At 44.6% G+C, this 24,670-nt stretch overlaps 1 protein-coding gene across 3 annotated transcripts in view; it reads right to left on the bottom strand.

Moving 5' to 3' along the window:
- Positions 1–882: 882 nt before the first annotated feature.
- AQP9 (aquaporin 9) overlaps positions 883–24,670 on the bottom strand; it is a 40,288-nt gene continuing 16,500 nt past the window's right edge. For 2 of the 3 annotated variants that reach the window (XM_036302853.1, XM_036302850.1), the window contains 5 exons: positions 15,784–15,910; positions 9,922–10,059; positions 9,052–9,170; positions 6,393–6,610; positions 883–2,803 (listed from right to left, as the gene is read on the bottom strand). In XM_036302853.1, the coding sequence (XP_036158746.1) occupies positions 2,629–2,803; positions 6,393–6,610; positions 9,052–9,170; positions 9,922–10,059; positions 15,784–15,910 (777 nt within the window). In that variant the 3' untranslated portion in view covers positions 883–2,628. The remainder of the gene's footprint in view (positions 2,804–6,392; positions 6,611–9,051; positions 9,171–9,921; positions 10,060–15,783; positions 15,911–24,670) is intronic. The other variant, XM_036302857.1, reaches the window with a different exon arrangement.

Below are 24,670 nucleotides of genomic sequence, written 5' to 3'. Positions count from 1 at the left end.
AACCTGACACAGACAAACCCACCTATAAGGTGGGAGAGGGGAGGACTTGCATGTGAGCATCTGGAACAAAACGACTTTTTTTTCCCATTAAAAAAAAACTTCCTGGAGTTGATTTCCATAAGTGTACATTTCCTCTTCGTAATCCTAGTCATTAATCACCAAGGAGTGAATAATGAACACCTGCATGGATTATAGATTCCACAATCCAACCTGAAAACTCAAATGTTGGGTTGTCTCCTACTCTATAATCTACCCCCAGGGTCTGTTCCTGACTTGTTTAGCATCTCTGTCTTTGGCAGAACTGGAATCAGGGAATAGGATTTCAGCATATTCTTACTCCTCTCCTCACCTTTTCTTCACTCCAGGATCTCTCAACCTCCACACTGTAGACATTTTGGGCTGAATAATTCTTTATTGCAGGGGGTGGGGGTCTGGGGTGTCCTGTGCACTGTGGGCTGTTGGGTAGCATCCCTGACCTCTACCCACCAGATGCCAGTAACATCCCTTTCCCAAGCAAGACAACCAAAAATGTCTCCAGGAATTGCCAAACGTCTCCTTGCATGAAGGGAGATTTTGGGTGGAAGTGGGAAGGGGGCAAAACTGCCCCCTTTGGGGAACCACTGTTCTCTACTCCATGAGGACCCTGACACTGAGAATCTGACCAGAATTGCCTGGCCCTCACCAGATTTGGTTCTGAAAGGAACCTTAGACCCATGTAATTCACCAAGTCAATGCGCTCAACCCTGGCTGCACATGGGCGTCACCCCAGGCATTACAAAGGACCAGCTGGGCATATTTTTTAAAAGCTCCTCAGAAGATCTGTTTGTAGATAGGAATAGGCAATCTCTGAACTAAGTGTACTTAGCAGTCTTAATACTTATAAAAACTTAAACAAAAAACACAATTTTATTTCAAATAGGAAATATCCAAGTAGTTTCAGAGCAAGAAAAAAACTCCGTATGTCAGTAGATTGTAGAACACAGGCCACTGGAGATATTTCACCTTAGCTTTCCGTTGTTCTGTTATTATCGCAGAGCAATTGGAAAACGGGATCCCTCTGGGAATTCTGGGCTTTCTAAGTTTGACTGAAGGTGCATCACTTGATGTAGAGCAATTTATCTGCTGTTTGTAACTGACAGAGACTCTTTTGACCAAAGGACGTCAATTAGAGGAGTTTAAAGGGAAAAGCCTAACCAAGAGGAAATTTCCTGGATGTAAGGTTTGGGATCGGCAGGGAGGGGAGATCAAGACTGAGCAATACCAACAGTGGCCTAGGAAAGGAGGCCTTCTGATGACGCTTTTCAGCAGATGAAAAATACGATCAAATCGCTCCCTCTTTCGTTTGAAAGCGTTAGAGCAGGGCGAATAAAACCGGACAACGCAGGCCTTTTATCTTAGGATCCAGGAGAATTAGGTCCAGGAGGTGTACATATTCTGGCAGCTGCCAATCCTGCTCCTTCTGGCTGGCCGGTAAAGGCTGGCCTTCTGGAAGGTGTAGGATGCATGAGATGTTTGACTTCCCACCTGACCCAGGCCGCCCCCTTGGTTTCCCTGAGATTTTGTTTCCATATCTGAAAAGGGGTAGCAGGGTAGTTACCTCAGACAGTCCCTATGAGGATTAAGTTAGATCATAGGTGTGAAAGTGCTTTCTGTAATCTAAAGCCCAATAGGTATGCTATGTCCAGGGACCTTCCATCCTGAAGATTATACTAGACCCGGAGCCAACGGCTTTCCATTTTGGCTTCTAGGGCATGCATAGAATAATGGACGAGTGCAGTCATTGACTTCACTTGTCAAATGTCTGTCCTCACATGGGCAATTAGGAAAATACATTTGAGCTAAAAATACAGAGTGATGTATTTTTCATGACTGAGGTTATGATTGTATTTTAGGTTATGACATACTAAAGACCAGGAAATTAATTGGTGCCCTCTAAAAATGCAAAGAGCAAGAGATTAATCTGATAAATGGTTTCCATTAAAATAATTTCATTTGGTTTCCCAAATTTATCTTGTCTCCCGAGGCTTCTGAATGCCACAACGTCCTTCTCCTATGCTCTCCAGCTGCATTCTACTGCTTCCTGCATCCCTGGGTTTGGAGAATTTCAAAACTTACAAATAATAGTGGCACGGCAAAGCTGGAGCATTAACCCTTTAGCTCCCTAACTCATGGATATGTTAACTGAAACCACTGTTTCATCTTTCAATTGAGTTTTGGTTGATATTCAGAATGTAACCTTTATGGGTTTGAAAGTAAGGTTTTTGGTGATGCTGCTTCATACAGATAATGCAATTGAGACCATCCAAATAAGTCCAAGGTCAAAGTTTCAAGTTATTAGTACTCACTCAGCAATAAGAATTCACATGAAAGAATGAAATAAACAGGGCGGAGAGAAGGCTGTTTCAGGAGACGATCCATGCTACTCTGAGGGCAGGGGGAACTGGCAGAGAAGAGGTCAGTGTTTTCAAAACTTCATTCAGATGTTTTTCCAATCAGGTGTCCCAAGTGGCTAGCAGAGAACACTGGGCAGATCCACCCCAGTCTTATGAAAACATAGGCAGCTGGATGCTATCTTTCCTGAAGAGAACATCAGCTCAGCCAACTGTAAACCTAGAACTGAGCACGCCGCTACATTACCACACTAAGTTCATGTTTCTCTAGTTTGTCCTCCGATGGTTCTGCCTCGAAGTCTGGATTCAGGTTTGGGTGGTGGATTTCAATGAGAAGAACATAGATGAGGCCTCCAATGGCAGCACCAACCATAGGGGCCACAACAGGAATCCACCAGAAGTTATTTCCAACTCTGAAATCAAACAAGGAATTAGTGATACACCACTTGGCTTTCCTCCTCATATTACTGCTAGTTATTCACTAACCAGCTAGTCTTTCTCATGCTTCTGGCTCCCTTATCAATCAGCAAGAGCTAAGTATAAGAGCACTCACCACAGCTTGGCAACCTGGATTCTCCAATACACCTGACTTCAGATGGTCCACTATTGTCCTATTGGTACTTAGGAGAGAATATGTCCCATTTTTTATTTTCCTTTCAGAAAATATAGTCCTACAGTATGGTCAAAATTGAGGGCATGTAATAAAGGTTCAGGTTGATTATTCAGGAGTTTACTTTTCCTTGTCCTAAAACAATGAGTCCCGAGGATTATGAATGGAAAGATGTGGAGAAATTCCTGGACATCGTTGTAATGTGAGGGCAGCCACAAAATAATCAGGGATGCTTATCAGTGAAAATGAATTTAAAAAATCAGAGGTGGAATACGAATTAGGCACTAACTATAATTTACTTCAGCGCTTATGTTTTTGAGGTAACTAAGCTTAAAGTTATTTTCTGATAAGGCTATTGTGCTGTGATTCCCTCTCCCCTCCAGAAACCCTCAGTGTCAGTACGTTATGTTAAGGGTATAATTCTGTGAGAAAGCAGCTGTCTTTGTGAATTGTCACCATCTCTAATGGAGACATGAAATCCATTTAGTAATTCAGTAGAAAGGACCGTGAGTGCTCAGAAGCAAGCAACACTACACAATATATGGTTTAAGGAGCTATACATTTGAGATAAAACTTTTTTAAAAGCAGGGAGATAGCAAAAAATAAAATAAAATAAAATAAAAATTCAGGACACTGTGGAGGAGGAAGGGAAAATAGGAGGAGCACACGGGTGCACAGGAGGGTTTCATAGTGCTCCGTTTAAGGGAAGGACTCACGGCTGTGTGTCTCACCAGTGTGCTCAGTAGCTACACATAGGGTCTTTTGCTTTGTATCACATTTTGGTAAGAAAGGATAATGAAGAAAATAAGCATGAACAAGAGGCCTGTTCTAGGAGTCACAAGACCTGATTCTAATCTCAGGATAGAAGGACTTTGGGCAAGTCCCCTGTGGTCCCTTCCACTTGGATCATACAAGTACTCTTAGATCCTCAGTGCAGGCTCCCGGGAACAGCACCGAGACTGAGCACAATGGCCACCAGGTGTCGCTCTTACTGCATGAGAGAGAGGGCGCGAAACTGCCATCGCAGAGACCCTGCCTGGGCCCCCAAATCCAGATGGAAGTTTCTATGAGAGGCACAGGGGCTTTAAAAGACTAGGAGGTTCTTTATTTCTTTTCCTCCATCACTGTTTTATGGTGAATCTGTCATTTCACCGATTGGGGTCCAAGATACCTGCCAGGACGCATGTTCTCCTTCCCTTGAATAGGCCCTCCTCATTCTATCAGAGCTGAGCGCCTTGTGCCAGGGCCATATGTCTTAAATGGAGGAGCTTGCACGTGGTTCCCCGCCAGGTCAAGTCTTACAAGTACACAGGGTCATTTGTATGCTATGATTTGGGGGGAAGCTGGAAATGTCTATGTTAATTGCTTAAGGTACCATCATCAGGGATTCATCCCTTTGGGTGAACTTTTAAAAAAATTACACTACCCCTGAGATCCTTCATCAAATCATTGGCATCTTAATGTGAATCCATGGAGAGAACTCCAATGGGGAACAGCCTAACATTTACCGGAAAAAGGAAGAGTCACCTGAGGTCTGTTGACTCTTGCTCTTGTCGGACCTCCTGCTGCCCCACTTCCAGTCAGCCTCACTGCTTGCCCTACAGGGGCAAGTGAGGGTCTGAGAAGAAGGCATTCTTGGCTTTATCTGAGGGTGTGGATCCATGCTAGGATACCTACTGAGATGCTGACCTTGGATATAGAAACTTGAAAGGGTGGGACACTCTAGGAACACTTTGGAGACCTGCTGTCTCTGAAAGGTTTTCTTGGGAACTTTTTGGTTGAGGATAACCAGCAAGCCTGGCCTTTTCCTAACTGACTGCTGCCCCCTCTAAAGGAGAGATCCTTTACAATCCATTTTATATAATGATGTCAGATTAATTCTGCTAAATTGAAGTTCTAAACATGCCAAACATCTGCCCTAACTCCTCTGCTGCTCCCTATAACCTACAGCATAGGGAGCAGTCAAACCCCCATATTTTCCTTTTTAGGAGTCTAGGGCCTCTATGGTCTGTCAAAAATTTGCCCTTTCCAACCTTCTTCATGCACGCTTCCAGCCAGACTGGATTGCTTGTTATTGTGACACTAGAGGCCCAATGTACAAAATTCATGCATGGGGGTGGGGGGTGAGGGCTCAGCCAGGCCTGCACCCTCTCCCATCTGGGAACCCTTGGGGAATGTCCAACTGCCGGCAGTCAGACTTCCCTCTTGCAATACAGGACCGCTGGCTCCTAACCACTCATCTGCCTGCCTGCCTGATCACCCCCAACCGCCCTGCCCTGCTTGCCTGATTACCCCTAATTGCTCACCTGTCAGCCTGATTGCCCATAACCGCCTCTGCCTTGGCCCCCGCCACCATGGCTTTGTCTGAAGGAGGACTGGACGACCGGAAGATGTCAGGTCTACCCATTTTAATTAGCATATTAACCTTTTATTAGTATAGATTCTGTTTTTTCTGATGAACCAAAGTAAGTTCCTTTCCTATACAAAGAAGTGATGAGTGGATGGGATGAGCTACTGTGACTTTATAGTGAGGAGTGGGAAGGAAGTAATGGGCAGGTTTTGTCCTGGGAGTTTGGTACTGACCGTTGACATACTTCCTCAAGCACATTATGAGGTTGACAGCACAGGGTCTTGCAAAATTTCCTGTGCACAGGCTCTCTTTTATCTCTGTTCTGCTAGGATTTTTTAAGACCCAACTCAGCTCTTTCTTCAGTGGCACCTTACCTAACTTCCCCAGGCAGAGCTAGTCACTCCTCGGAACTTTGTTTTAGGGGTTGCCAGAGTCCTTATTACATTGCTCAAGGCTAGTGACTCAGCAAATTTTGAAATTTCCTTGCCCAGCTCAATGACACAGCATGAGATAGGGTTCAGTGAAGAATTGTTGAATGACATGATGAATGAAGCATAGCTAGCATGGTTCCCTAGAAAAAGCCCTGTAGTAGTATTGAAAGATATAAAATCTAGTCCAACTTTGTCACAAAGTAAATCTGTAGACAAGTTATACAATCAAAATGTGCACATAAAACTATACACCAAAACAAAACAGAACAAAACAAAACAAAAAAACCATACACCAATTTTAGATAGGACAGGACTATCTCTGTGGAATTCCTCTCTCTCTCTCTCTCTCTCTCTCTCTCTCTCTCTCTCTCTCTCTCTCTCTCTCTGTCTCTCGGTGTCTGCCTGCCTACCTGTCTCTCTCTCACACACACATACACAGCCCCACCATGTCACAAATCACCAGTGAGACATTCCACACTCATGACCAAGGTGTGCACTTAACCTCTACCTTCCTGTCTGTACTCTCCTGGACTCCAATCCAAAGCACAGCCCTTCCGGATAAAGCACAGCAGGAATCTTTCTCTCCCTTCCACCCCACCACTGTTACTTACCTGAAGACATCAAACCCCCATCCTGCCAAAGCAGTGAAAAGTCTGGGACTCAGGTCTCGAGCTGGATTCATGGCACAGCCACAGTTCAGTCCCAAAGAGGAAGAAAGGACAATGATCAGGAGGCCGATGGCAATGGGCTGTAGGCCTTTGGGGACTCCCCAGTTTCTGGAGTCAAAGATGGCAAAGACAACCAGGAGGAGGAACATGGTAGACATTACCTGGGGAAAGAGAACATGTTCAAGGGGGTTGGGTTATAATCTGCCCGTTTGCCCACCTTAAAATCCAGTCCCCCTTGTCAAGAACAAACCTGGTATTAACTAACATACACTAGGTGCGCACACTGCACCACTCTTCATTTTTTTTAAATTGATTGTGTGTATGAAATATGTTGTAGGGTGTTTTCGTTTGTTTTGTTTTTGTTTTAATTTTAGAGAGAGAGGAAGGGAGAGGGATAGAGAGAGAGAGAGAATCATCGATTGACTGCCTCCTGCACACCCCCCCACTAGGGACCAAGCTGGCAACCCGGCATGTGCCCTGACTTGGACTCGAACTATGACCTCCTGGTTCATAGGTCGATGCTCAACCATTGAGCAACACAGACCGGGTCAGACACTCTTCTTGCCCTAGCAATTTCAAACGTGATGGTAATATTCTCCTTTACAGATTAGTTATATGCCCAGCGTTGCAAAATTAATGGCAGTCAGTGGACCCAGAGAGTTAGGCTCAAGCAGCGGTTCTCAACCTGTGGGTCGCGAACAATGAAAATACATACTGCATATCAGATATTTACATTACGGTTCATAACAGTAGCAAAATTACAGTTATGAAGTAGCAACAAAAATAATTTTATGGTTGGGGGTCACCACAACATGAGGAACTGTATTAAAGGGTCGCGGCATTAGGAAGATTGAGAACCACTGCTAGAGACTAACTTTGCTATACTCTCCTGCTAAACCACTACCTAGCTAAACAGAAAGACAAACTGCAGGCTGGAAAAATGAACAAAGAGGCTCATTCAAATTGGCAAGATGAATAATGTGAGATATCAGTAGGAAAATGAGCAAAGGAAATGAACAGAAAATTCATTAAAGAAAAGGAGAATTAAGAAACAAATGGGAAAAACAGATTTGTAATGAAAAGAAACGCAAATAATACCAAATGTTAGGGAAATGATACCAGTTCTCCCAGGCTTTTCCAATAGAACTGAACACGTACCAAACTTTTGAAAAGGAACTCAGCAGTAATTTAGCAACATGCATTTAAAACCACAAAATTATTTATTCAATTTGACCCCATTGGATAGTTGAGAACCATACCGTGAAAATAATCTAAAATATGGAAAAATCATAAGGTTTCTCAGGGATCCTACTTTTCATGTAATTCAAGCCCAATGTATCTTATAATGAAGAAGATGACATTGGAGTCCAGAGCTGTGGAAGGAGCTTTAGAGGTTCCTCCTGTGAATTCAGGCCCTTTCCAGAAAGCCAACTTTCTCCCTCAATCCTGGGCTTGCCCTGAAAAGGCTGATGTCTTAGTTCCTTGAGATTTGGACCCACAGCCCTCTTCCTACACTATTGTTCTGTTCTGAGAATCTGACAAAGTGAAGCCTTCAGCCCCTATAACTTTCCCACAGAGACAGCCTCTCTCACCGAGCCCTCTAGCAACGCTGTCCTCCTTGCCCCCTCAGGAGAGTGAGCTGGCCCCAGGCCATTTCAGGGTCAGCTTCTCTCAAGATTACTAAATTATTTAGCTGTAAATATTGTTCAAGCATATTGTATATAATTTAATTAATGGACAGTCATTCTTTTACCTAATAAATATTTACTGGCACCTACTGAGCCAGGTACAGTTCCATGCTGTTCCTCATTCGAGGAGTACAGGGCCTGGTTCTCTGACAAGTAACAGATCACTCTTGTAGGTGATAATGTCAGGGATAGAAGGCAAGACTGGCATACCTCGATGTGGGGTTGGGAGGATGAGAAGAGATAAACCAAAGAACTTACATACATAGCCCATGGACACGGGCAATAGGGTAGTGAAGACCTGGAAGGTGGGTAGGGGCTGGGAGGAAGGCAGAATGTCTTTTCTTGTGGTCTCTTCATTTAGATCGTTTGCACAAGAGACACAACCATGCGGCTAATACCATTTGCCCCTACAGAGGCTGAAATGTTCAGTCATCCACTGTCTTCTGGAATTCAACTGGTATGAACGAGTGTATATATTAAAGCAGAAGTAGAAAACTCTTTTAATGGCATCAACTTTTTTAAAAAATATATATTTTGTTGATTTTTTACAGAGAAGAAGGGAGAGAGATGGAGAGTTAGAAACAACGATGAGAGAGAAACATCGATCAGCTGCCTCCTGCACATCTCCCACTGGGGATGTGCCCGCAACCAAGGTACATGCCCTTGACCGGAATCGAACCTGGGACCTTTCAGTCCGCAGGCCGACGCTCTATCCACTGAGCCAAACCGGTTTCGGCAATAGCATCAACTTTGACAAAGAAAAATCTGTCACGAAAGCTTGGGTGATACCTAGTGACCTCTGGCTTTGGAAACACAGCCTCTCCCTATTGATAGGCGCATAGCACTCCCATGCAGTCCCCTCATTAAATCCTGTCTTTTCGCCAAAGTTAGCTCTCGATTGAATGGATACTTACTTGGTCTGCAAATGCACTTGCCAGAGATAGATACGGAGCTGGGTATGTTGCAAAAATGATTGCTGTTGCATTTTCTCCCACGATGAGGAGTTTTCCATCAGCAAAGGACATAATTCCATCTACGGAAGACAGAGTTCCAGCAGGTTAGCATTCTCTGGGAAGAGGTGAGGGAGGTCTATGCCAGATGTTAACCACCGCAGTCAAACACTCAAGTTTAGTTTGGCAGATCCATATTGTCTGCCTTTCTTCACTTTATATGCCCAGAGAAGCCATAGGATGGCGGGTCAAGGCCAGACAGCCCTGGCTGCCCTCAATGGTTCACTCTAAATGTGAGCCATATCCTTAGCCAGTGGGTCCTGGAAACAATCATCTTTAGGGGGAATTGTTGGCATTTTTTGTATTGACCAAAAGCCAATGTGGAACTTGAACCTACTCGAGGCAGAATTCATAATTCTAATAGCAGTCCACAATTCGAGGGTGTCATGGAAGAATGAAGTTGTCCTTGGAGCAAGGGAGATAGGTGTCCCCAAAGAGCCAGTCCAACCCCAGCTCTCTCCTACCACCGTTCATTTCCGTCATTTTTCCAAGGAAAACCAAGACCAGAAGGTCAGATGATTTATTTAAGTCATGTAGCTCCTTATTTTGCACATGTTAACACTGTAGTCCTGGTTGGGCCTAAATATGAGCTTCCTTTAAGTTCTGCTCTCTCATTTTCACTGAGAGGCTTCATGAATTTTCCCTAAAGATAATGTTGGTCCCATTATTTAGAACTTAGAGCTTTTCAAATTGCCTGTCAATTGTAGAGTGCTCCCTAGTCTTGTCTTATTGTACCTCTTGCAAGTAATTCTGACATTCAGGGGTCTTACTCACCATAGTAAATACCAAAAAGGATTGCAGACCCTACGAAGGCTCCCAGGAACTGGGCTCCCACATAAAAAGGAAATTTGAACCATTTCATCCGTCCAAAGAGACACATTGCAAAAGACACAGCAGGGTTGATGTGGCCACCTACAAGGAAGATAAGATGATGTTAGAGGGTAGATTGGGGAGAATTCTTATGAATAATTCTTATCTAGAGACCTCAGCCCTCTGAGTAGGGATCCATATGTGAGGACACAGAGTGGTGTGTGTGTGTGTGTGTGTGTGTGTGTGTGTGTGTGTGTAAAAGAGAGAGAGCGAGAACAGAGAGAGAGAGTGAGCTTGAGTAGGGAGAAAGGGAGGACTAATAATCCTCATGGCATCATTAGACACTGTTAAGGATGTTTAGCTTTTTTATATAGAAAGAAACTTTTATTCAAGTGGCTCATTTTTATTTATCTGTCTATCTATCTATCTATCTATCTATCTATCTATCTATCTATCTATCATCTATCTACTGGATTTTCTCTATCAATAAAGCAATAACCTCAAAGAGATTGATGTGAATTATTAACTTCAATATATCTTTTTAAAAAGTCGACAGACCTATACAGTCTAAATCTATATCTAGCAATTCCTCAGTCTATGTCCAGAAGATACATATTAAAAACAATCTTGGAAGTAAAAAGGGAGCTCAGGTCTTGCTTCCCAGCATGTTGCCAGTTTGGCTCAAATAAACTGATAAAAATTTTTAAAATATATGAAAAAGAGATGTCTCTTTAAGGGGAAATGTTCCTTGGTTGGTAGGCTGAGCCCCTTCTGAGGTAACAGGCTCCGTTAACTTTGAGGTGATCACAGTGTCTGAGTGGATTCTCTGCAGTTCTGCATAAACCATACCAGTATATTTCTCTCACACACAGACATAGTAGTGCTCCTGTCACCCTGCCCTAAACCATGGCTAGAGAAATCAGCCTCCTTGATTCTCCTCTCACCACAAGGTCAGACAGAATTTGCTCTGGTAAGTCACTAATATTCCCAGCTGGCTGTGCTAGTAACAACTTTCATTGAACACTTGCCAGATGCTATCACAGGGATAGTACATGCACTTGATCTTCAGAAGAACCTGGTGAGATGGGTACTGCTCCAGTTCACTGGTGAGGAAACTGAGGCACAAAACTAAAGTAACTTTCTTTTTTTTTTTAAAATATATTTTATTGATTTTTTACAGAGAGGAAGGGAGAGGGATAGAGAGAAACATCGATGAGAGAGACACATCGATCAGCTGTCTCCTGCACAACTCCTACTGGGGATGTGCTCACAACCAAGGTACATGCCCTTGACCGGAATCGAACCTTGGACCTTTCAGTCCGCAGGCCGATGCTCTATCCACTGAGCCAAACCAGTTAGGGCCTAAAGTAACTTTCTTAAGGCTACATGGTTAAAAGTGGGAGAACTAGAATTCAAATCTAGGTTTCTCTGAACTCTAGGGCCTATGTTCTATGTTCTGTCACTTCCAGATCCACCCCCCCCTTTTTTTAATGGATTTTTATTGACTTCAGAGAGGTAGGGGGAGAGAGAGATAGAAACATCAATGATGAGAGAGAATCAGTGATCAGCTGCCTCCTGCACGCTCCCCAACTGGGGATCGAGCTCGAAACCTGGTCATGTGCCCTGACCGGTAATTGAACCGTGACTTCCTGGTTCATAGGTCGATGCTCAACCACTGAGCCATGCTGGCCGGGCACTTCCAGACCTTCTGCACCAAGTTTATAAAGGCTCTGCCTCCGTGGGCAGGGGAAAATAACAATCACATGCATGTATAGGCTCCCTTCCTGTAAAAGTTGTCCATTTGAAGAATACAGGTGACATTTTGTGTGGAGGGGGATTAGAATGCCTGTCAATGTGACCATATGAAAATGTGGACTTTTGGGCTACAGAAATAGCTGTAAACAAAAGAGTGATGACAATGCTGATGATTATGATGCTGCTTCATATGTGACCCTCCACAGCACCTATAGATGAGATTGGTTTTGGAAGCCCTCCTGTGCAGAAAACCATGCTTTTCCTGAGTCTCTACACCAGGGGTCCTCAAACAACGGCCCGCGGGCCACATGCAAATACAAATATTGTATTTGTTCCCATTTTGTTTTTTTACTTCAAAATAAGATATGTGCAGTGTGCATAGGAATTTGTTCATAGTTTTTTTTAAACTATAGTCCGGCCTTCCAACGGTCTGAGGGACAGTGAACTGGCCTCCTGTTTAAAAAGTTTGAGGACCCCTGCTCTACACCAAGGTGGGTTTGCAGTGGAGAGGGGTTCAGAATGCTGGCTAACCCTCAGGGTCCTTTCTATACCTGCCCCTGCCCCTCAGGGGCTAACATGAACAAAAAATGCCAATATGCCAAAGCCCAGGTGATTTCCTGAAGCCTTACAAACACGTCACGTGTCTTGTTTTACTTTTAAATGCAAGAGAGTTATGATGCTGGAGACCAGCAGGAGTCCATGCACCAGGAAACCAGGGTTAGGAGCAGGGAGCACATAGGACAGTGGACAGTTCCTGAATCCTCCAAATAAAATACCTCCCCTTCGATGGGTTCACCAGTGGAAGAGTTGTTTGCTTAGCAATCTCCTCTCCCAAAATAAAACTTCCCACAGGTAGGTGTTTGCGTTTTAGTCTCTCATAAGCACTCTGAAGCTGGGACTGTTATTCACCTTGGACTTCACATGCTTCAAGGCAGCTAGGTGTTCAAGATATGAAAGTTGAGCTCTGGCAAGGTTGCTCAGTGGGTTGGAGCATTGTCCCTTACATCAAAAGGTGGAGGGTTCCATGGACACAGATAATAGGGTGGTGAAGGCCTTGGGCGGGGGTGGGGGGCTAGAGGTGATCTTGGGGGGGAGGGGAGGGGACATATGTAATACTTTCAACAATAAGGGTTAAAAAAAAAAGTGGTGGGTTCGATTCCTGGTCAGGACACATACCCAGGTTCAATCCCCAGTTGGGGTGCAAAGGGAAGCAAACCAATCAGTTTCTCTTTCCCGTTGATATTTCTCTCTCACCCTCCTCTCTCTCAAACAAACAAACAAACAAACAAACAAACAAACTTTTATATCTTTTTTTATCCTAGGGTGAGGATAAAAAAAGATATAAAAGTTGAAGAGATAAACAGTCAGAGGCCTTTATCCAGCTAGCTCAGACGACAAGGATTTACAGAGAGGGAAAGCTGGAGGCCAGGGAAGGTCAGGGAAGGTGTGTCTGGGAGGGTGCTTTGCAGAGCAATGAGGAAAATGTCTCCCTGCAGAGATGAGTGGTCACTCTTGCTTACCCAAAGGACAGGGCAGAGCAGTGTACTGGAAAGAACAGCAGTGCCAGAGTCAGGGAGCGCCTCACTCAGAGGCTGGCCCTGCCAAGGTTGTGATGATCAGATTGTTCACACAAAGAGCCCCACAGGCAGTCGGAGCCCATGAGGCCTGAGATAAAAGTCTTATGTGAGCAGGCTGAACTCTCTCAAGGCTCTGTTCTAGACAAGTCCCCTCCTCCCCACCATCCACAGACAATTCTAGGATGGAGATAACCTTCATATGTTATTTGTCATGAAACAAAGCTATTTTGATTCTTCAGTGAATTTATATTACTTATGAAATACTACATCAAAACAAGCACTGTAGCCTGGTACAGGTCAGTGGCGTAACACTGGGTGGAAGACGCTGCATAATGAGGGTGTCATGTCTGATTGGCTGGTTGGGTTCCCAGACCACTGGCATGTTCACAAGGGAAGCAGGGTGTGGTAACTTCTTTGCAGTCAGGTAATGTTTTATATTTCAAAACCAGATGTCAGCTCACCTTACCAGTCTGAAACCACAAAATGAGATCTCGTTGATGGTTATGCCCCATATGTTTGGTTGTTTTTGGAATCCTCAAAGAGGGCCTCGCAGGTGCCCACACGCCATTAAGTTAGCTGCAGCCCCATGAGAAAGTCATTTCCCACACACAACCTTCCTCCCCTATTCCTGCAGCTGCTGGAGCCAACACTGAGTCTGCATGGATGTCATTGGGTGGGCCAGCGTGTTGTCTGCCCATGCTCCCAAAGCCACCAGTTTTCAGAGAGCCGAGCAGTGCTAAGTTCCCAAACAGAGAGGGGGAGATGAGCTCCCTTTCCTACCTTACCAGCCAGGCTCAAAAAAGCTCTATATTTTGGGGTCTCACAGTCTCTCATAAACAATTTGGCCAGATCCTGGCCCTCACCCAGAAACAACTCTATTAAAAACAGTTCCATGAGTTCTAGCCCTCACTGCTCTGAGCACAGGGCCTTAACCCCAGTCCAGAGACCAGATGCAAACCAACCTTTACTCCCTCTTCTCCTTCCTGCTGGTTCTTCCCGTTCCTCCTATGGGGACGGCCCAGATTCCCCAAATGCATGAGTGAATGCAGTCATGGACAGTGGTGGTGGCAAAAGGTGTTAGTTACATTGGTAAGGTGTGGGACAAAGCCATCCTAACTAAATATTTGACAATGTTCGATTCAGGGTGCCATGAAAGCAAAATACTCCAAAACCACATGCCCACCAGAAAACAAACAAACACTCAAAAACTAGCTGAGAATATGCCCACATTCATATCCCATGCTTTGTGGAAATCACAGGTGTGAATGGCGTGGGAGCATGTAAGGTGGCCGCGGAGCATCCTGCGTGCTTGTTTTAATTCAGGAGCATGTCCTGTGTGGGGGCTGAGGCCTGTGCCGGAATTAAGCCTGGGCACATTCAAGATGGTGCCCTGGTTCCTCTTGAGACTCAGATCAGCAGTACAGCGCTGGGATCACAGCAGAGGCTCGGCAGGAGTTTGAACAGAAACACTGCTCATGCCAAACAAATGACAGGCATCTATAACTGGACTGCCCCAAGATCGGAGTCGACTGCGAGATGGAAAGGGTGCCAGCCAGCAAATGACAGTTTCGGGTGCCCAGCCCACGAAGGTTCCCAGGGAGGCTAAGCCATCATACTTCAAGTGCTGCAATGAAGTGCCCTGCCTGTAACGCCCTTCCCATCATAGACTGTTGGGAATGTTGTGTAATAACGGGGACATGAACTTTGCTGTCATGGAGGCCCAGTCAAATCTTTGTCCTGTCCCTTTACCAGCTGTGAGAGCTCTGGCAATTTACTTAACCCCTCGGAGCCCCAGTTTTCTCTGTAGAAGGGAGACGCTAATACCTGCCTCTGAGTCCTGCTGGAGAGGGGAGAGGAGGTAAGTATGTCCAGCAGCCAGCACAGTGCCCAGCATGCATGATTCCCTTTTCCCTTGCCACCAAGTCTTGTCCTAGTGTTCTGAACACCAGACCAGGCTGCCGAAAGATCTCAAGAGCCTTTAGAACCAGATCATTCTCACAGTCCCTTCCCAAGTTCCCAGGCTGCTGGCCAATTAGCCCACCACTCGAGGCAGAATTAGACCAAGACCTCTGGGCCAGACCTGCACTTGCATGAAAGCCCCAGCCAGTGACCCAGATGCTACGGATGAAGGTCCAGGGACTGTGCCTCTATGGAGTGACATCTTCACTGGGCTATTCACCCGGCCCCTGGGCAATAGTTTTCAGGGAAGAGCAAGGAAAAGATGGTACAGACAGATGAAAAGTATGATTCAGTGGGCAGATACAGGAATCAGTTCTAACTCCCATGTCTGTCTCTTGCTAAAAGTTGCCTGTGCACACGTCACTTGCTATTTTCTGGACATTTTCGTTTTATCATCTCTGAAAATAGAACCAAACACATATTCTTGCAGGACTGTTGAGATCTAAATAAATGAAGGCACAGAAAGCACCGAGCACTGTGCTAGCACACGGAAATGGTTAAGAAAATGGCAGCTGCTATTATTTCTATTACTTACCAGAGACACCCCCAGTCACATAAATGGCCATGACGACCGCCATTGCAAATCCAACATTAATAGTGACGAATCCTCCAAAATGTCCTCGACTGAGGACGGCTTGAGCAACACAGCCACATCCGAGGACCTGGAATGAGAGGAAACTCAACAACTGAGTGGAGATGGCCACTGTCAAAGACTTTGACAAAGTAACAAGAAGTACTTTGTAAGCAAATTTGTGGATTTGGCTGCCACAGGCTTTGTGCAAATCAAATTATAATGCTCTGGCTGTGCACAGATCCTGAGGAGTCGGAGCTGTCTCAACAGCACGTAGCACATGACACGCAGAGCCTGCAGGATGACGGTCCCTGGCCTGCACCTGGCTGACGGTGAGTTTTCTTGGGCCCTCGCTGTGTTAAGATTTTGCCTACATTTATGAATCAGGTAACTTCACACAATGATCCAGGTTTCTAGCTTTTATATTATTATTATTATTATTATTGTTGTTATTATTATTATTTGCTTTTATTTTAAATCAAACTTTTAATCTTTAATAATAAAGGGTAATATGCAAATCGACCAAACAGCAGAATGACCATCTGGACGACCATGCTATGACATGCACTGGTGCCAGGCCAGCCAAGGCGGGTGTGATGCAATTGGTGGGGGGCCCCGCCATTGCTCCACGATCGCCTGCAGAGGGAGGCCCAGGCCACTGGCCAGTGATGCTGTGGCAGGTGTGCGGGGCCGGCCAGCTATTGCACCCCACACCTGTTGCCCACAGAGGGAGGCAACCAGTGGTGGGGGAGGGGGGCAACACCGCACAGATGGCAAGCAGTGGCAGTGGTGGGGGCAGGGCCAGCTGCCAGTAGCCAGGGGAAGGAAAGCCCTGATAGGCCCTGATCACCAGCCAGGCCTAGGGATCCTACCCGAGGGGTCCTGGATTGTGAGAGGGCACAGGCCGGGACTCTAGTTTTCAGATAATTGTAGATTCACATGAGGTTGTAAGAAATAAAACAAAAAGACCCCATATGCCTTTTATCCATAGATTCCTTTTAATCAATCAGATCTTGCAACCCATAGGGAAAGAATATCCTGGAGCAAAGTAGCAGTTGGCTACCCCTTTAAACAGAGCTGTGCTCTCCCAATTGGCTCACTCCACTTTGCCCACTTAGTTCTCCTTCCTGGCCCCTATGGGCACCTGAGCTTGCGATCCCCAGTATAGGCCAGGTCAGTCTCACAATCATATGCACATCTAACAGGCAGAAAGTTCATTTAAGCCATATGCAAGGCTATTTATTAGAAAGAGTCTGATGTGCTGGAAAACCAGGGAAAACTGCAGGGCAATTGAAATGGCAATCAAGCCTTCCTCGTCCGCATGTCTTTTCTTTCTGATTGGGCTATAGTTTGCTGGGGAGCAGAGGCTGCCCAATTTACTGCTTCTGGTATTCCCCATGACACCAAGCACATTGCTGTAAGCCAGGGGTGGGGAACATGTGGCCCGCACGCTGTATAAGGCCCACAGAATCATTTGGTCTGGCCCTGCCAAGGCATTAGGGGTGAGTTAAATATAGCAGACTAATTTTTACGTTGAGAATTTGTAAGGCCCAAAAATGAAGTTGTAAATATCCATATGGCCCTGGGAAGAAAAAGGCACTCGGGAAGCAGCTGTACCATGGAGATGAAGTATGATAGCTTTCAAATATTACACAGTATTCTGTACAGTGTAGTGAAATAGAATGAGGAAGATCTGTGTGTACCAAGGTATATTACTACATTTAAAGACAAGATGCAAAGCAGTGTTAAAGCACACTGCCAAACTGTATTAAGAATACATTATATATATTTCCTTCTATATGTCTCAGTTGTCTCCGTGAATACACATGCATCAGGAAATGAGATGGCTGAGACAGGTGTCAGAAGAAAACTGTTCCTTGAATATCCTTTTTCTTTTTTACCATGTGTCTTAGTCCATTTGTGGTGCTCTAACAAGATACTGCAGACCGGATAGCTTATAAGTAATAGAAACGTATTTATCACAGTTCTGGAGGCTGGAAGTCTCAGACCAGGGGCCCGTATGATCAGGTGAGGTCCTCATGCAGGTTGCAGACATCTCTCTGTGTTCGCACATGGTGAAAGGGCAAACCAGCTCTCTGCGAGGTCTTTTTATAAGGGCGCTAATTTCACCCCTGAGGGCTCTGCCTTCATAGCCTAGTTATCTCCCAAAAGCCTTACCTCCTAATACCATTACCTTGGGCATTAGATTTTCAACAAATGAAATTGGGATGGGGAGGGGAAGCACAAACATTGAGACCATAGCACCATGTATTTTCTACTATTTAAAAAATGTGTTAAATATAAATAAACATCTAAAGTGTCTATGTATTTGGTGAATAACCAATTTAAACCATTTAATCATGGTCCATTAAGGAAACATTTCGTAAGAAATGGATATATATATAAAAGAATGAAATCAGCCATGACAAGAATGAAATCTTGCCATTTGGAACAATATTGATGAAACTTGAGAGCATGATGGTAAGTGAGACAATACCAGCTATTGTATCTCTTCACAAAAGAATGAGAAGGGAAGTTGGAAACTGAACTATGAGAGGTTGCACATGAACAATTTCCTGATAGTGATCAATTAATTCTAAATAGCTTTCCCAAGGCTCATTGGTAAGATCCTTCAGAGAAATGCAGTTTGCAAACACGGGATATTTAATACATCTGGGATGATTTACTCCTCCTTGAAGGCAGAGAAATTATCTAGAAGACCTTTTAAACCCCCTTACAGTCCCCAGTCCCCAGATACACCGACTGTGTTAGTTCTAATGGCGAGGCAGTAGAGAGAAGTGGGAGGACTTGCTATTTCCAGGGAGGAACTCAGGCTGCCTTTGACTTTCATCCCAGGCTTGGCTCCAGACCCTACATTGGATGCCAAATAAACTTGCAGCAGGAACATGTTCTCTTCTTTCTTAAAAATAAAAAAAACTCTAGGTTCCACGTATAGCAGGAGGGAAAGAAAAAAATCTCATTGGGAAAGAGAGCCACTTGAAAGGCAGAGCTCCTACAAATGACTGATTGGTGGGCAAGGTACCCCCAGTCATTCCCAAACACCCAGGCCACGCATTCTGGAATCCTTTAGTATTCTGTCCTCTTCTCTTCGCCACCCGTAGCCAACCATTCCCAAACCTTCTGAGCCTTCTTCTGCAGCCTCTGACTAGTGCCCCACTTCTGCTGTCTCCCCACCCAGGGCCAGAGGAGGCATGGCGCATCCCCTCCCTTCCCCCATTGCTCAGAAAGTGCCTGCACAAACCCCTCAGCACCCAGGGGCTCTCCAGTGCCTTGCTCCATGTTCCCCGGCCACTTTCTGCCCAGTATGCTTCAGCATAAATCTTTTGTATCAGCCAGGCTGGCATCCTAGTCACTTCGCGTGCTTTGAACTCATGACACCCACTCCCACCCCTGTACACCTGCTCATACTATGCCTTCCAGCAGAAACTTTTTGCCCTGCACCCTCCTCAACAAAACTCATTCTATTCTATACAATGAGCTAAAATCCTCCATATTTTTTTTTTTGTGGGAATTTCTCTGACACTTTAAGGCCTCAAGGGCTCTTCTGGTTCTTCTACCATGTTTTTACAATGTCATTTCGATATATTCCACTTTGCCTTGGGGTATCTCACCAAGACTAAAGTGCCCACTAGGGCAGCTTGGGCTTCTTTATATTCCATGCTTAAACAATATTTGATGAGAGATATTAAAATATCCAAATACAAGCATGGAAAAAACCCAGCATAAATGCCTTTTCAAGAGAAAAAGTTAGTTTGGGGTAGAATGTGAAAGTGGGAGGTGCGATTTCTAAGAAATGTCAGTGGGACTGCTGGGAAGTTCCCAACTGAGCCATGACCCCTATGACAAGACAATTACTGGACACAATGTGAAACCTAATGTGATGAAGTGATGCTCATGATCCAAAATGCTGGGGATGGGGAGAGAGAATAATAAACCCACAGATTTCTTTCATTTGACCTTTCTCAAATCTCTGGCACATCTATTACTTCCTTTAAGGTGTAGACCAAGATGTTCCTAGCACAGTACACAGCACAAAACACACTCAATAAGTATTTTTCCAGTGAGTATGTAAAAACTGAGCCCTGCCCAGCTGGTGTGGCTCAGTGGTTGAGCATCGACCCATGAACCAAAAGGCCACGGTTCGATTCCTGGTCAGGGAATATGCCCAGGTTGCAGACTTGATCCCCAGCAGGGGGTGTGCAGGAGGCAGCCAGTCAATGATTCTCTGTCATCATTGTTGTTTCTATCGCTACCCTCTCTATTCCTCTCTCCCAAAAAATCAATTAAAAAACATTGTTTTAAAAAAAAAATATTTGCCTAAGGACAAATAAAGATATTTTTAAACCCAATTTTAACATTTGTGTTCAAAGCTTCATGTTCCTTCACTTATACTGAACTGCCCTCACCTGTATCTGAGCCAAATAAGTAGTTTGTCCAGATTTGTGCTGCAGAAGTCTGTCTTTCAAAATACCAAATTGTCAGAAACGAAGATCCCCGCCCACATCTACAAGTAGCTCTAATTGGGTGTTGGCAGTCACTTCGCCATTTCTTCCTTTCTCTCCTCCATGTGTACATTTGAAAGTTCTAAGTGCCATGCATGGTATCTGGTACTAGCAAGGATGCAAAAAAGCAAAACAAACAAACAAACCACACACAGCCCTAGCTGGTTTGCTCAGTGGATAGAGCATTGGCCAGTGAACTAAAGGGTCCCGGGTTCGATTCTGGTCAATGGCACATACCTGGCTTGCGGACTCGATCCCCCGTTGGGGGCGTGCAGGAGGCAGCCAATTGATGATTTTCATCATTGATGTTTCTCTCTCTCTCCCTCTCCCTTCCTCTCTGAAATCAATAAAAAAATATAAAAACAAAACAAAGCACATGTGTGCGTGCACACACACACACACACACACACACCCGCCTCCCCCCCCCCCACACACACAGGTCCTTTGAGAACTTGTAGACCAATAAAAGAGATAAGATAGCTGAGAACTGGTAAGAATCATAAGAAAAGTATAGATGAAGTGTGGTACTGTCATTTGATGTTATAAGATTGTTATTAATGAATGGCTTAAGTCTTTATGCCTAGGAAAGTGTGCATAAAACTACAGTTTTATAATTCAGCTTTACTGAGAAGATGGTTACTTCAACATTTAAATCTCCCCAAATTTGTGAATCATTTTATTAATACTTCAAATTAGTGAATCACCTGACATAATACTATAAATCTGAGCTATACACTATATGCACATGAGTGTACAACAGATTGGCCCTACTGAGAAACTTGATTAAGATTACATGAGATCAAGATTCCTATTGATATTGCCTGAAATAAAAACAGTTTTCATACTATTGCCTCAACAAATTTGGGTGGTAGAATGGGGGTGGGGTGGGCGGGGAGATCACAGTCTTGCATACAGGAATTAGATTTCCAATAGCCAGGCCTCTTACAAACAAATGGTATTGAACAGAAGCCTTGGGCCCTCACAATCTCCCCATTGACCTTTTCTGGTGATTATTTCGTCTTTGTAGAATGTGCTTAAGGACACTGTAGAGCAGTCACAGGCTGGTGATCCATGGCTGAAGACAGCCTGTGAGTAGGACTATTTCACAGATGTGTTTTGTTTGGCCCACATGGTGATTTTTCTTAATTTTAGTAATTGTTGCCAGTTTTTAAAAACAGAAAAATTATACATAGAACTTGATGTCTGGAAATTCCTGAAAAACTGGTAAATCTGATAAAGATTTACACCACTCCTGCCCAGCCACAGTGGAAGTTTGGGTGGCAGTTGCCTCCTACGACAAGGCACATACTTATCTACTTCCTCCCTGACCCCATCATATTCACTTCACACATACTGTATATATTACCTGTTTGGTCACAATAAGATTTGTGGCTATTGACTGCATTCTTAAGCCCTGGAAAGAGAAAGCCATTTAGCTTTTGGTGCCAGAGACTTCCTGGCCCCTGATATCATAGAACACACCTGGGCTAAGACGCAGCACTCCTCCCAGTTCCTGGAGGAAGGCTCTGGACTACCTTCCAACGAAGGACTGACTACAGGTACAACTTTAAGATGGTGGTGCTAGGGAGACCAAAAAACACAGTCCCCTCTCTTGAGAAGGGAGTCACTTGGGGAGAGATTTCCCTCCTTCTACAAACATTTTGTTTTTTGTAACTGGAGAGAAAGGAGAACCAATGCCAATCTACCAGTACAGCATTCTCTGCAAACCTTGGCTTTCACACCTGTGCTGTAGGCATGCATTGCCGCAAGTCCCACATTCTGCTCCACATGATTATATACACCTGTTTAGTTTACGTGACTATGTCCATTGGAACATGTAATGATAATAGTAACAACTAATATTTATTGAGTGCTTTTTATAAGCTAAGCACTTCCCATACAACAACTTCTATGAATCAGGTTCTCTTACTGTCTCCATTATACAAATAAGGAAACAAAACTTAGAAAGGTTAAGAGGTCAAGAGAATTTCTCATGTTCACACAGGTAGCATGCGCACAATTTTGACCTCTGGATGGGCGAATGGGCACTCATTTACAGGATGTATGGTTTGAGCCAGGCACTCTCACATATGTTACTTCCATCATTCTTTCCTATACTTAATCCCCATTTTAAAAAGTGGAAGACAGGATGACTTGACAGAATTCATATCTATACTAATAAAAGGGTAATATGTTAATTAGACCAGACATCTTCTGGACAACCTTCCAGACGTCCATGGTGGCGGGGCTGAGACAGAGGCAGTTAGGGATGATCAGGCCAACAGGGCAGAGCAGTTAGGGATATCAGGCTGGCAGGGAAGAGCAGTTAGGGGGATCAGGCTGGCAGGGGAGAGTAGTTAGGGAGATCAGGCAGGCAGGCAGAGGTGGTTAGGGGCAATCAGGCAGGCAGGGGAGCAGTTAGGGGCATCAGTCAGGCAGGCAGTGTGGTTAGGGGTGATCAGGCAGGCATGCAGGTGAGCTGTTAGGAGCCAGCTGTCCCGGATTGCGAGAGGGATGTCCAACTGCCGCAAGGATCAGGCCTAAATTGGCAGTTGGACATCCTCTGAGGGGTCCCGGATTGGAGAGGGTGCAGGCTGGGCTGAGGGACACACCCTACCTCCTGCATGAATTTCATGCACCGGGCCTCTAGTAGCTAAATAAGTGACAGAATCCAAGTCTGCAGACAGCCCTGTGGTTCTCATCCCTGTGTTTCTCCCATGAGAAACTACTGCTGTCTCGGCAGGTCTCCTTGTTCCCTTTATTAGGACAGAATGCATAGGTGTGCATGGCTTTCCAGTCAGTTAGTTTTCTAATTAAAAAACAAAACTTTCTCAATCATAACAAAAATAGTCACAAAGGACCAGGACTGAAACCTGGACATTCTGGTTACAAATAAAGTATTTGGTGGCATGCAGCATGAGAGAATATCAGTATATCAATCAACCCTTAAGAACCAGCTGTACTTGAAAGAGATGACATTAGGGCAGGCTCATAAAAAGAGAAGAATCTCAAATTTGAGATTTGAGAAGCAGGTGAATAGGCAAATGGCCAACCTCAGTGCTTTCAGTAGAAAAAAGTACCAAGAACAGACTTGGGCCTCAGAAACGAAAGGTGACTAAACTCCATTATTTTTGCTAGGCTGAAAAAAAACAATGCTCTTCTTTTCTGGCCTACACCAGGCATTCACATCCCTCAACTCATCCCAAATAATGTTAGCTTTGACAAGAGCTTGATCACAATCACAGGGCCAGAATAAGAATCCAATAAAGCACTTCTTTATCAAGGTGTACATGTTCATACTGGAATGACTATGGATCTGAGTGTGCTGTGTGTGGATGAAGGTTACTGAGGTCAATTCTCTGTTTATTCAGTGGCCCAATGATGTCAAGTATACCATGGTTCATTCTCAATCTGGAAGAGTCCTGAAAATGGAGGAATTCTGGGAGCTGGCTTGATTTAGATTTATCCTAGGCCCTTCAATTCCTAAAACATATTTCACAGATCAATAGTTCCATGAGATGCTCCTCAAGAAAAGGGAACTGTGGCAAAGTCAATCTGGGGACAGCTACATATTCTATTCCCCTGTTAGAGATTTCCAGTGAACATGGCAATTTCCACAGTTGAGAAAAATTGCTTAGCTTAGTTTAAGCCAGTGTTTCTATTTGGGAAAGACAGCATAATTTCTTTCACTTAATTCTTATCTGCATTTCATGGAACTAGTGTTCTTCAGAACCTATTTCAAGAGATTCCCTAAAACACTTGGAAGGGACAAACTCTGCTGAGTGAACTCTTTTATGGGCAACAGGGTGAAGGGGAAAATAAGACATTTGGGGGGCTAGCTATCTGAATCTGTGCCAGTAATCTGCCTTCTGCCACACACTCTTGCTTGCCAATAAACTCCATTCTTATCAAACTCCATTCTTATCTGTGATGCCTGTCCTGCCTTACAGAACCTGTTTCCTGAAATACTCCCATTTTACAGAGGCCATAAACCATGAACCATATACCATCCCCAGAGGGGCTGGCACCAGTGCTGGCAGGCCTCTGAGTGTGGTCTCACATCCCCCATCCCAACTCATGGGGGGCTACAAAGCTTGCGAAGGGTCTGGAAGCCTGGTCCATATTTGGGGGACAAAGGAACTAAAGGGTATAAAGGGAAAGCTTCGTCCATATTCATCACTCAGGATTTGGAGACTGACTCCCCTGAGTCATGGCACTAGTGAAATCTGCAATAAAGGCAACTTTTCTGAATATTCTCTGAGTGCCCAGCTGATTAATTTTCCCACACCACCTGGCAGTTTATCTGCAACAAGGGGAGTGAAGAAAAT

The sequence above is a fragment of the Myotis myotis genome, unplaced genomic scaffold (assembly GCF_014108235.1).
Source record: "Myotis myotis isolate mMyoMyo1 unplaced genomic scaffold, mMyoMyo1.p scaffold_m19_p_1, whole genome shotgun sequence".
In the NCBI taxonomy this organism is placed as follows: Eukaryota; Metazoa; Chordata; class Mammalia; order Chiroptera; family Vespertilionidae; genus Myotis; species Myotis myotis.
This window is presented reverse-complemented; position numbering and strand designations above follow the sequence as displayed.